Source organism: Eutrigla gurnardus, assembly GCF_963514095.1.
Source record: "Eutrigla gurnardus genome assembly, chromosome: 19".
Lineage (NCBI taxonomy): Eukaryota > Metazoa > Chordata > Actinopteri > Perciformes > Triglidae > Eutrigla > Eutrigla gurnardus.
In genome coordinates, this window is record NC_139930.1 from 10,696,089 (window position 1) to 10,708,080 (window position 11,992).

At 41.3% G+C, this 11,992-nt stretch overlaps 1 protein-coding gene across 1 annotated transcript in view; it reads left to right on the forward strand.

The window, feature by feature from the left end:
• Positions 1 to 10,375: 10,375 nt before the first annotated feature.
• Positions 10,376 to 11,992, forward strand: part of astn2 (astrotactin 2) — a 232,385-nt gene continuing 230,768 nt past the window's right edge. The window contains exon 1 of the mRNA XM_084036066.1: positions 10,376 to 10,938. Coding sequence (XP_083892192.1) covers positions 10,521 to 10,938 — 418 coding nt within the window. The 5' untranslated portion in view covers positions 10,376 to 10,520. The remainder of the gene's footprint in view (positions 10,939 to 11,992) is intronic.

Below are 11,992 nucleotides of genomic sequence, written 5' to 3' on the forward strand. Positions count from 1 at the left end.
TGGTAATGGGAGATATGAAATGGAAAAAAGATGGGAAATCCAGTGAACAAAAAAGTGAGTTGTTTGTATCCCTTAGATTTTAAATGTAACAGCACTGGTTTGGTCCAACATTCTGCTGAAGTGGCTGCTTTTCTGTTTAGAAACCTCATAACTCTAGATTATTCCTCCTCATAGTGAAATGATCCGATTTCAAAATTATGTTATTTTTCTCCCATTGGTATGACTACTGATTATGATAAAACCAAGCTTGCATGCAATATTAATATACAATCCATAATTTGTGATGAAGGCATATAGAAATAAAAGTCAACTTTAATTGTAGATCATATTTAAAAACAAATGTACACATGCATTATGGATTATACAGTAACATAAAGAAGGATAACATGACTGCACACATTTTTCTTTTTAATTTGGTTGATTTAAAAACATTTGTTTATGTTGTGTTTTCCCAGAGTCCCGATAACAAATCACCTTTGGCCTTTAGTTAAAAATCCAGACAAGTTAATGATCAATCCACATAAAAAATAAATAAATACAAATATATTTTTTTCCAATGACTGGCATAGATGGCTCTGTTTGTCCATCTGGTGGCTCAGGTTAGAAGGAAGCTCCAGGGTCCACAAAACTGCACGTGTCAAACCTTTCACCATTCTACTGCAAAGCCTCGCTCTCCTCATGAGGTTTGAGGTTTATTGTTGTGTCTTAGTCATGCATAGAAGACATCTATTGGCTTTCGGATTATTTACGTACCGAATCGAACTTGCACAAGGTACATTTGAATGTCAGATTTGAGGGACGCCTACATACTTCTCACCCTTCAGTAGAGGAATTTGAAAACACCTTTGTAGTGACAAACGGTGTACAGATACTAGGTAGTACAGTCAAGGTCAAACATTTTAGGGGGCAAACACGTAAGAAAACACAGGAGATTTTGAGACCAAGGAGCTGGTCGTATAACTGTCTTATCAGATTTTAAATTGTGTGCTTGGGACACATTAACTCTTTTATGGGCTAGTTTGTCATATGCAAATACAAACTGGCTTTTGGGTGTGACTCGATTTTCTCTCCCTACAAACATCAGTGGGCCCACCTTTCATCCAGAAAACCAGCCCTATAATGAAAGTCTTAAAATCCACTGGGGGCCAGAAGAGGGAGGCAGGAATTGATCTTTTATAATCTCTGTTCTTTGTTCTAGTTCGGAGTCTGGCTTCATCTCTCTGTACAATCGAGTCAAAGCTCAGAGCTGCAGTTCTCAATTCTGGGAACGAAGCAGATGTTTCTGAATTTAGGAGAAGAAACATCTGTGCAAATCCACTCATTAGTCTTGATGAGTGAGGATGTGGTCAAAATGCACTCCTTTTTTAAAGTTTTCAATATGGCCGATCCTTCAGTAAGACAAGCAACCAAATGATCAGAACATTTATGATTATAAAAATGATAATACGTCAAAATACAACTATGCAACCAAGCTGTGTTTTGATTAAAAAAAAAAAAAACTCTCTGCAGTAAAGTCCAATTGCACCAGTTTATATGATATAATGAGACACACCTAGGGGCGAGAATTATATTGCACTGCTCTTCACGCCGGCGACAGATGGATTGCGGAGGAACGCGGCAAGGAAAGTTTAAAGTAACTGCGGGGAGCAAGGCCAGAGTGATGGGAGTAAGGCCAATGCTTCTGACCTTGCTTGACTGTCCTACCTACCCCATCCGTCACCAGTGGGACTAACGGATGGGCGAGTCAGTGGGCCAGGATGTGGACGGTAAACAGTGGTGACAGCTGACCTGGCAACTCTCAATGGGGGATGATGGAAGATGATATGAACAGGGGGCTGGGGTCATCCAGAGGTAGATTTTCTAACACTCGGATTCAGATGGAGAGCCACGGACCTGTCAATGAGGAGGAACGTGGCCCTGAATGACAACGGTCCATGGCTCAAGTGCAGCAGGGATATTAATCAGCGCGTTGGTCCCACTGCAGCATGTGGAAAATACCAGTGGATACTGGCTAGACTCTTACTGTCTTATCAAACAATAATGTTGATAGTCTCAACATAAGGTTCAGACAGAAACTCTTCACATAACAGAGCTCTTTGTAAATGCCGGTTCCACATAGATCTGCTGTTTTCTGGCAACTTCTGCACACTCAACTTAATCGTTCATGCTTAGACTGATTCAAGGGCTTTTAATTGACCTTGTTATATAGTTATTATCAATGGACACACATCAACCGGCAGTGTAAAATACACTTGAAGTTTTTTATTTTACAGGATTCATTTGTTGAGGACTTTGTAGAGAAAACATCTAAACACAGACCTAAACATGATCCGTTGTATTTTATATATTTTAATGTGTTGCTATAATTTAAGATCTTGGTGCACTTTTTTAAATTAGTTTTTTAGGCCAAAGAGCTTACCAATGACATTTGAACGCACATTTCTGTCTATATTTCCCTAACCTGAACAATTTTGAGCTTTTTCATGTGACAAAACTTGTCTGCCATACTGATTCTGTGTCACTTTTATTCTGCCTGAGGACAAGTCTCCTATGTCACAGTGAAATAAATCATTAAATTTGCGTGTCCTCTGTGGAGGACGAGAACAGAACCGCGTGCATTTCCGTGGACAAAATGCTGATGCTGCTACAAAAAAAACAACAAAAAAACCCCACTAACCTAACTTTTCCTGAGATGTTCACTCAGTGAAAGGAATCCGCAGATTAAACCGAACGCTCAAGATTACAACCCGGCACACTTATCTTTTCTTGATTTGATAACATTTACTCGTGCTGATGAAAGCTATTTTGAAAAACCATGAAAATCTGTCAAGGTCCAACCCCCACATGCGTTACATCACTCGACAAATGGGGGAAACGGATTTGTCGCTGTACTTTGAACTAAAATGACTTATCAGTATCCTGCTGTACATATTTGTTGGAATGTGTGCTCAGCACCCACTAAACCAATTTGCTAGCTAGTGTTTACTGTGTGCTTATGTGTGTTTTGCGGGTGTGCGCTTGTGCGTTTGTCCTCCAGGTGTAACCCACTTGCTAATTGAGAAGCTTTTTGTTTACACCTGCAGAACTGGGACAGACTCCAGATAACTTCCAGTAATCAATTAACAAAGATGGCGCAGGAAAAACTCTGTCAGTGCAGCACACAGCTCTCAGGACTCTTTCTACTTGAACCAACTCATCAACAACAAGCTTCAAGCATCATTTCTAATTGTAGCTCTACAGATACCATGATTTCATGAATCTGTACTTTTTTTTTGCCAAGCACGGCTCTATAGATGGATATATCTGAGTCCAACACTATTTGGCAACATGGCAATTCCATGTCACAATTATAATTGCAATTCCTGATATCCTTATTCATCAAAAATATGCTTAAAACTCTGGCAGCAAAACTTACTGGAATCACTTATCCTCACATTTTGTCAAGAAACACATTTTTAGCTCACTTTTTTTTAAGTAAATATAAAGGGTGAAGTAAAAAATCTATCAATGCAATTTAAAAAGTAGCAAAAATGTTTCAATTTCTGATAATTCCTCGATGTCGTTTTTTAAAACCGGTCTCTATTTTCCGCTTCCTACCATGAAATCAAGCCAGATAGCTTTTTTGATTCACTCCATATGTGGCCGTGGATTATCCCTGTAGTAGAAATTCACCACGATCAACGTATTGCGAGTGTTTTTTATCCTGATCAAATCCTATATTGTCACATCGCTAGTCCAGACTGTAATATCCCAACAACTTTTAATCAAATCAAATCAAATCAAACTTTACTTATATGGCACTTTTCATACTTAAAAGTAGCACAAAGTTCCTCACAGAAAATAAAAGCGAACAAAACAAAAACGAAAAAAGGTATGAACAACAAAGAACACCATGAAACCCAAGCCTCCTACCCCCACAAATATACACACAGAGATACACAGAGACATACACACTCACGCACACACATAGCCATATGCACATACATACACACCCACACACACAAACATACACATACCCACGCACACCCACACACATACACTAGCTGTTGCTGAGGAGACATGGCTGGGCACCGAGATCTGAGGCGAGGAAGAAGCTACCTTTGGGGGCTGTGCACACCAAGGGGAATCATGGTCCATGACTGCAGGGGGCGCCGCTCCAGGGACCACCCCAGCCCAGGCAGACAGGAGGCTCCACACCACGGTGTAGAGCTCTCCAGCCACCCGGGCCAGGGCTGTCCACGGGACAGCACCCCCAACGGTGAACCAGAAACAACTCCCGGTGTGGTCGGCCCCCAGGAGGAAACACTGGAAAACCGAGGGGCTAAAACAGTAAAATTATATAAAAGGTAGAAGCTAAAAACTGAGGGAATAAAAACAATAAAAACAGTAAAATGTATCAAAATGTATAGAATAAAATTGACCCAATAAATACAACAATAAAAATAAATAAAATTGACCCAATAAATAAAACAGTAAAAATAAATACAATTTATAAAACAGTAAAACAGGATAAGCTAAAAATAAATAATATAAAATAGAATAATAATAAAAAATGTAAGAAGCATAAAAGAAATTAGAAAACATCTCAGTTAAAAGCCTGATTAAAAAGGTCGGTCTTGAGTCTCTTTTTAAAAACATCAACATGCTCTGCGGCCCTGAGGTTCTCCGGCAGGCTGTTCCACAATCGGGGGCCATAGTAACTGAATGCCGCCTCCCCGTGTGTTTTGGTTCTGACTTGTGGTATGGTTAAAAGGCCAGCACCGGAGGACCTCAGGGTCCGCGAGGGTTGTTAGGGTAAAATTTGTGCAGATAAATAAGAGGGCCCGAGACCGTTAAGACATTTAAAAACTAGTAAAAGAACCTTAAAATCGATCCTGAAGCGCACAGGGAGCCAATGCAGCGATTTTAAAACTGGTGTAATGTGCTCCCGCCCTCTGGTTCTCGTCAGCACGCGTGCGGCTGAGTTCTGTAATAATTGTAAATTGTACATGTTATTTTTGGGAAGACCAGAGAGCAGGGCATTACAATAATCTAAACGACAAGAGATAAAAGCATGCATCAGCACCTCCGTGCTGGCCTGAGAGAGAAACGGGTGGACTCTGGCTATATTCTTAAGATGGTAAAAACCTATCTTTGTTATGTTTTTAATGTGTGGAATAAAAGTGAGCTCAGAGTCAAAAATCACGCCCAGATTTTTTACAGATTTTGAGGGTTTAAAATCCTGTAACTTTGGTAAAAGTTTCTCTCTCTGGCCTTCAGGACCAATGACTAAAACCTCTGTTTTGTCCTGGTTGAGCTGCAGGAAGTTTGCTGCCATCCATGACTTGATATCTACAATACAGTTAAAAAGGGCATCAATTGGCCCTGTGTCATCAGGAGACACGGCGATGTACAGTTGCGTATCGTCAGCATAACTATGAAAGCTGATGCCGTGCCTCCTGATGACGTCCCCAAGGGGAAGCATGTAAAAGTTAAAAAGAGTTGGACCTAAAATTGACCCTTGGGGAACCCCACACTTTATCTTATGGGTTTCTGAGGAACATGTATCCATACTTACAAAGAAACTTCGATCAGTAAATGGATTGCAATGAAATGAAAATACAGATATCCATAGTGCACAGCGTAGAACCCTAATTACTTTGGTGATCTTCTGTATGTATGGATGTATTTATTAGTTTGTTTGTTTGTTTGTTGGTCAACATGAAAACTGGTACAGACTTGTTTGAGATTTATGATCCCTCAAGATTTCATCTAGAGCCATCAAAAGGTCAAAATTTCAATGTGTCCATCACTTTGATTTATATACAAAAGCTAATGCTATTTCTCATCATCCTCAGCTGTGCTTTGTGTACAGCGCTAACTAGTAACTGTTGCAATGGTAACACGCTAAAACAAAATAGTGAACATGGAAAGACTTATACCTGCTCAGATCTGCATCTTAGCTTTGGCAGTGTAAGCATCTTAGCATGCTGACATTAGCATTAGGTTCAAAGTAGAGCCTCACAGAGCAGTTAGTAGAGTAGTTTAGTCTTGTTTATATTTAGATATTTTTTAGATCAATGTTTTTTTTAATAGGGTGACATAACCTGCAAATTATTGACTTTTTCTGATGTATCACATACGAGAACTAAAGGTTTTATTTGGCTTCTCATAATTATATACGAGGTTGCTTCACAGGCTCAGTCCACAAAGCTCATGCTGACTGCCCACATTAAATCAATATATTCCCCACTCCCATCATATATGCAGTTTCCGTGACATGGGATCACGATCCAGTTGCAGCCATCTAACCTGCGTCTATAGCAGATATTATTATTATTATAACTCTGGTGGGTGTTGATTGCAATATAGGCATAGATCATTAAGCTGTTAGTGACCCACACCCACTCATTTATGGCAGTCTTCTACAGCTTGAGAGACAGTCCACTTAAAGATTTGGAGCTAACTGAATATTTGTTTTAATGATGAATCAGTGGAAAGCACCATTCAGTTTTATTCCATATGTGCCTCTGTTTGTCTGGGCATTTAGACTGTCGTGCTAGAACCTTTAAACGGGTCTGGTATTAACATCTAACTCAAAGAAAAGAGCAAAGGCCCGGCTTTTCAATCATTTGTTGACATCAAACAACACTGCCGGTCCTGCTGAAGGAAGTAGGGAGGGAAAAAGGTCAGTTCCTTCGCTCATTATGCCACAGAAATCTGTTTAACCATCTCTGGTGCAGTGAACGTTAGCTTGTTGTCTGTCAAATTCAATTTTGAGAGAGTCGGAGGCTGCCACGGCATTCAGGTCGACAATTTCCTGAGCAATAAATCTCACATAACCAACCACTGCTCTCCATCAGCTAATAACAATGACAACAATTTTCCTCTCCATCCCCTTGTATGAGATGCTCCTTGCAGCTCTCCACCACCTCGTTGAACACACCGGCATCAATCGATCCCATCTGATGTCTTGTTACTGTTTGCCCATTAAAGGCAGACAATGTCCAATGAAATCTATTTGCAAAAGAGGTCATGTCTGCAAAACAATGGCATGTGCTCCGTGGACCGATGTATCCACCATGTCAGCACTTTCACGAGCAAAGCATGTCAGATTTGCCCTTTAGGCTAATCTTTGTGGCCAACTATTCTATCAGGAAATCATCATGACAGACTGACGGAAATGTCAAATTAACACAGCAGGGAAGGGAAAAGGAGAAAGTTGCCCGAATGCAAATTATTGTGAGGGTGTTGGATGTAGCAGTGACTAAGATGTTCACTTTGATGTTAGCCCTTTAAAGTATGGATTAAACACTGGAGCTGCAGAACTTAAACTGTGGTTTAAGGATACCAATTAGCGTCTTAGTCCTTGCATACTTTAGGTATCACCGGCAAGATCAATGGGATTGCTTCCAGCTTACCTTATTGGAACCCAAGACTGTTGACACAAATGAGCAAAACTGAAAACTTTTTTCTAGTTAAAAGACATCATATCTCTAAAAAGATCATGTTCACTTTAATGACCAAGTCTTATATATAAGGACGCAATAAAGTCACTAAGGGCTCTAAAATGAAATCGATGCTTCATTGCACTTCGATGAATTCTCTGACGGGAAGCTTATGATGGCGATTTTGTGCTGTGGCTGGAGAAAATCATGGATACTCCAGTGTACTGTGCATTTGTCGTAGTAATGAAAATATTAGTGCATATTTTACAAAAGAAAAAGATGTATCCTTGGATTTGTGATAAAAAAATAGGAAAGCATTTGATGTGAATGTTTCAGCACCATGGTTACACATGCCGTTCATCTCATTCGTCTTCATTTGCTGGATCTTTGTTGATCCTACGTTTATCTATTATTTTTGTCTTACTCCCTCCCGCTTAACAATGCACACGAGCAGGGGAAAAATGTGAAGACAACAGGAGGGAGGCGGCGCGTTCTTGCCTCTCAAGTGCTGTGACGTGACTTTTGCATGGATTGGTCAGCTGTCAACAAGTGTTCTGTGGCCTTTTGAGGCCTGTGGATTGTTGCATGCACTGCCTAAATAATATGGGTTCAGTGTTCATTCGATATGCCTCAACTTAATTGAACAGAACATGAAAATGCAACTGCAGGTCCCATCCAGTCCACCACTCAGCAGCAGAACAGACTTGGATAAATTAAAGCAGAGTATCAGAGTACCAAGGGCATACATGAAAACTGCTTGCTTTACTTGTTTGAGTCGCTGTGTGTTCCTGATGGGTGATCTGAGACACGTATGCTTCCCTAGTCGTTTTTTCAAAGGGGAACATGCGCCTCCTTAGCAGGTGGTGTTAGCATGTGCACCTAAGTGCTGAAGATTATGTGATTAAGTGTGAGTACTGGGATATACCCTATAAGTGAATGTTTCAGCACTATTGAGAAAAAAAAAACACCCACACAGGGAGTGTGTTTGAATATTTCAGGACCACGGAGAGAGACAGAGAGAACGGCTGCTGCTGTGGCCCTTTTCCATGTTAACACTGAGAACCTTTTAGTAGGCAGTATGTTCACACCTGGAACGTGTTGAATAATTAGATTTAAATATGTCAGTATGCATACAGAAGTTGCGTGTCCTTATTATTATGAACACATTGTCCATCTTTGTAAAAATCCTCTGACATGTTAATAGTGCTTTTTTTCAGTGGAGCTTACATTATCTAATGTAAAACTTAAATTATTGCACCCTATTTCTGTTGATATTGAATGTAATGTTAATACTGTTGCTCTTCTAATCACGCACGCACCCACACACACACACACACACACACACACACACACACACACACACACACACACACACACACACACACACACGCAGATTTATAGAGAAGTCAAAGCTTGGACTCTAGCCTCATGTACAGCTCACTAAACCTCTCTTAAAATAACTTGGCCTGGACTTGGAATCTAACATCCAAAATGATAAAAATATCAAAAAGCTGATATGAAGCAATGACAACCAAACAGTGACTGTTAGACTGTTGTTGATGATTTTAAGCTCTTGCACCAGTGTAACGCTGAGGCTTTGGATCAGCCTGCCTCCTTAAATTAGTCAAATACTTTAGAATGTGTGAGCATTAAAGTCGAGATGAAATTAAAAATACCTTTTAGACCTTTTCAAGTTTCAGCAATAAGGGATTGTTAAGCCATGTTCCTCTGTATTGTTGTATCATGATATATGACCCATATCTTTTTGCTGCCCAATCAAATGCGAAGGATATAATTTAAATCCCTGTAATTGTACATCCATTCACTGGGGAATCCTTACAGTAAAGGAGCTAAAGATTCAACTTCCTTTTCACTTGGACTCTAACTGAAGAATCCCTTTTTTTTAAACTCCAGTTATAACTTTTTTTTTTTGGTAATGACATATTACAACATATCTTTTACTTTGTAGAACACCTTGTAAATTTGATTTCTGGTGCAGTCACCTGAGGTGATGTATTTCAGGCTGGGATGTGTGCACTTTACTTTAAACTGGGATTTTTCAAGTGAAACTGTGCATTCAGTTGAGAATGTAACTTTTATATTTGCGAGAGCTGGATGAGATTTAATTCAAAAAGGTTATGAGTTGACAGTAGGTGCATGGATGAATGGAAATCCTTTGTGCCGAGCACTTGCTGCTGAGTCTTTTATGGCAAGTTGAAGACCTGATGCATAATTTATAAAGCGAGTGGGAGGGGTTACTGATTGTAGCACTGTTTACTATCAATCACTATTTAAAGACGATATAGTGTGGCACACACAAGCATTAAACTTGTGTCTTATTATTGAAGCGCCTTATAGGCTGTCCACTGAAGGTGTTGACTCCAACTGATTTAAAACTAAATAATTCTAAAAGTTTTTGAATATTAAAGATTAAATATGTAATCTGTTGTTTGCAAATTCCAGAGTAAACGTTGAACATGTTTTTGGGAGTTTTGGAGTCGATATGAGTACTCAGAAAAAACCCATAATATGTCTGGTGATAATCATGTGATAATCAAAAGATACACCTACTAAATGGACTTAGAGGTGATTTTGTTCCCAAGGTTGAGAATTAATGACAACCTCAAGGATATGTTTGGAAAAACTCAGGCATGTTTATGAAGTAGCTCGCACCATAACCACATGTATGTATTAATTCACTTAAGACTGTTATGTTACAGTCCAAGTTCCACCAGAATCACTGATGTCATTCAAAAAGAATACCATTGATTGAATACATCTAAACTCTTTTTTTCATTCATTTATTTCGAAATAAAATTAGCCACGCGCCATAAAAGCCCACATAATGACTAACACGCGGACTCCACCTCATGTCCGCCTTAAAAGCGGCACGTGCGCGCCCGTGTTTAATTGATTTGTCCCGCAGTGCGAGCTCAGATGGATGTGCGCGAGGAGCCGAGCGATGCCATCCTCACTACACCTGTGCTGCCGCCTCCTGGACGGACGCGACTCCTTCGCAGCGACTCCACTATAAGTGAGCGGGCAGCGCGCGAGCCCCACTCAAACGCGGGAGAAGCACACACCGGGAGCGGGATGGCGAGGACTCTACTGCCGCACCTCCGCGTCCTTCTCGTGGCGCTCCTGTTGGCGGGGAGCTCGCCGGCACAGGCAAACCGAGGGGCGACGTCGCCCGACGAGGAGCGGGACAAAGAGAGCGACGCGGAGGCGCCGTGTGAGGTGAAAACCGTGACCGTCTCTACCCTGCCCGTGCTCCGCGAGAACGAGTTCAGCTTCACCGGCGGAGCCTCGGGGAACGTGGTCGGAGGAGGGGGTGCTGCTGGAGCAGGTGGCGCTGGTGGAGGAGGAACTGGTGGTGGTGGTGGAGGAGGAGCAGCAGCAGGAGGAGGAGGGGGGGAATCCCGACTCCTGTTATTCGTTAGAACAGACCTACCTGGGCGAATTTCCGTAATGGATGATCTTGACAACACAGCTCTCCCTTACTTCACACTCGGTAAGAACTGCTGTGGTACTACCCCCCCCCCCCCCCCCCCCCCACTGTGATAACCAACCTAGCTGCACGTCCGCGTGCACTATAGCCTGTGTTCACACACGCGCACCCTGGCGTTTTAATCACCTGTCCGGGTCCCATTACCTTGTTTGGACTCGGTGGTAACTAACATGTTGTTTAGAGTGCATGCCGTGCAACCAAAGAAGGTGAAAAAAGGTAATATCCCCCTTTCCTTTCAGTTGCTCAAAATAGTGCCGCTTCCGCATGGGATACAAACTAAGTGCCTCATGTTTAAATTACTCCCTCTCTCCGTCCTCCCCTTCCTCCTCATCTCTCTCTCTCTCCTTCTCTTTCTTCAGCTTCCCCCTGTGTTGTGGGTTAAAATGATTATGACTTTGAATTTCATGCGCACCCTAAGCATGGTGCCCCAATCAAGGAATGCAATTTGGCCCTGCAAATGTGCATGAAATTGGTATTTTATTCTCACAAGAGCACATAATTCGCAGCACACATGCGTTGTTGGTGGTAGAAGTTTTAAGTGAATAAACTACTCCACTAGAGTTTGCAGCGTTTTTGGCCACGGTGGGTTTTTCAGCAACCTACACATCCTCCTTTTTATGTGTACCGGTACATTTAGTCACAGATAACTGAGTGGATCTAACAGCACTCTGGTCTTTGTCAGGTCACCCGAAGTTCTCTGCAAAAGCCGTTGCCTTTTTGAAATGGCCTTGCGAGCAGCAGCACTAATTGGATAATCATAGAGGACATAATAGTGGGGAAGCATTTCTGCCTCGCACCAACCAGAAAAGATGTTTTCTCTGCAAGAGCAGACTATGCATAAAGGGAACGTGCTTACCTTGCTTTCTCCATATTTTTCACTTATGTCACAGAAAGAAAGATGGATGTTATTTTCCCCCCTTTTTTCTTTTTCTTTCTTTTTTTTTTTTTTTTTTTACTGTGCGAGCCAAGCATCTGTTTGTATGTGTTGGTAGAAGTGTGGCACACAGTGATGCCTGTTAAATGCAATAAGCCACACAGGGTGGGCCATAATTGCAAA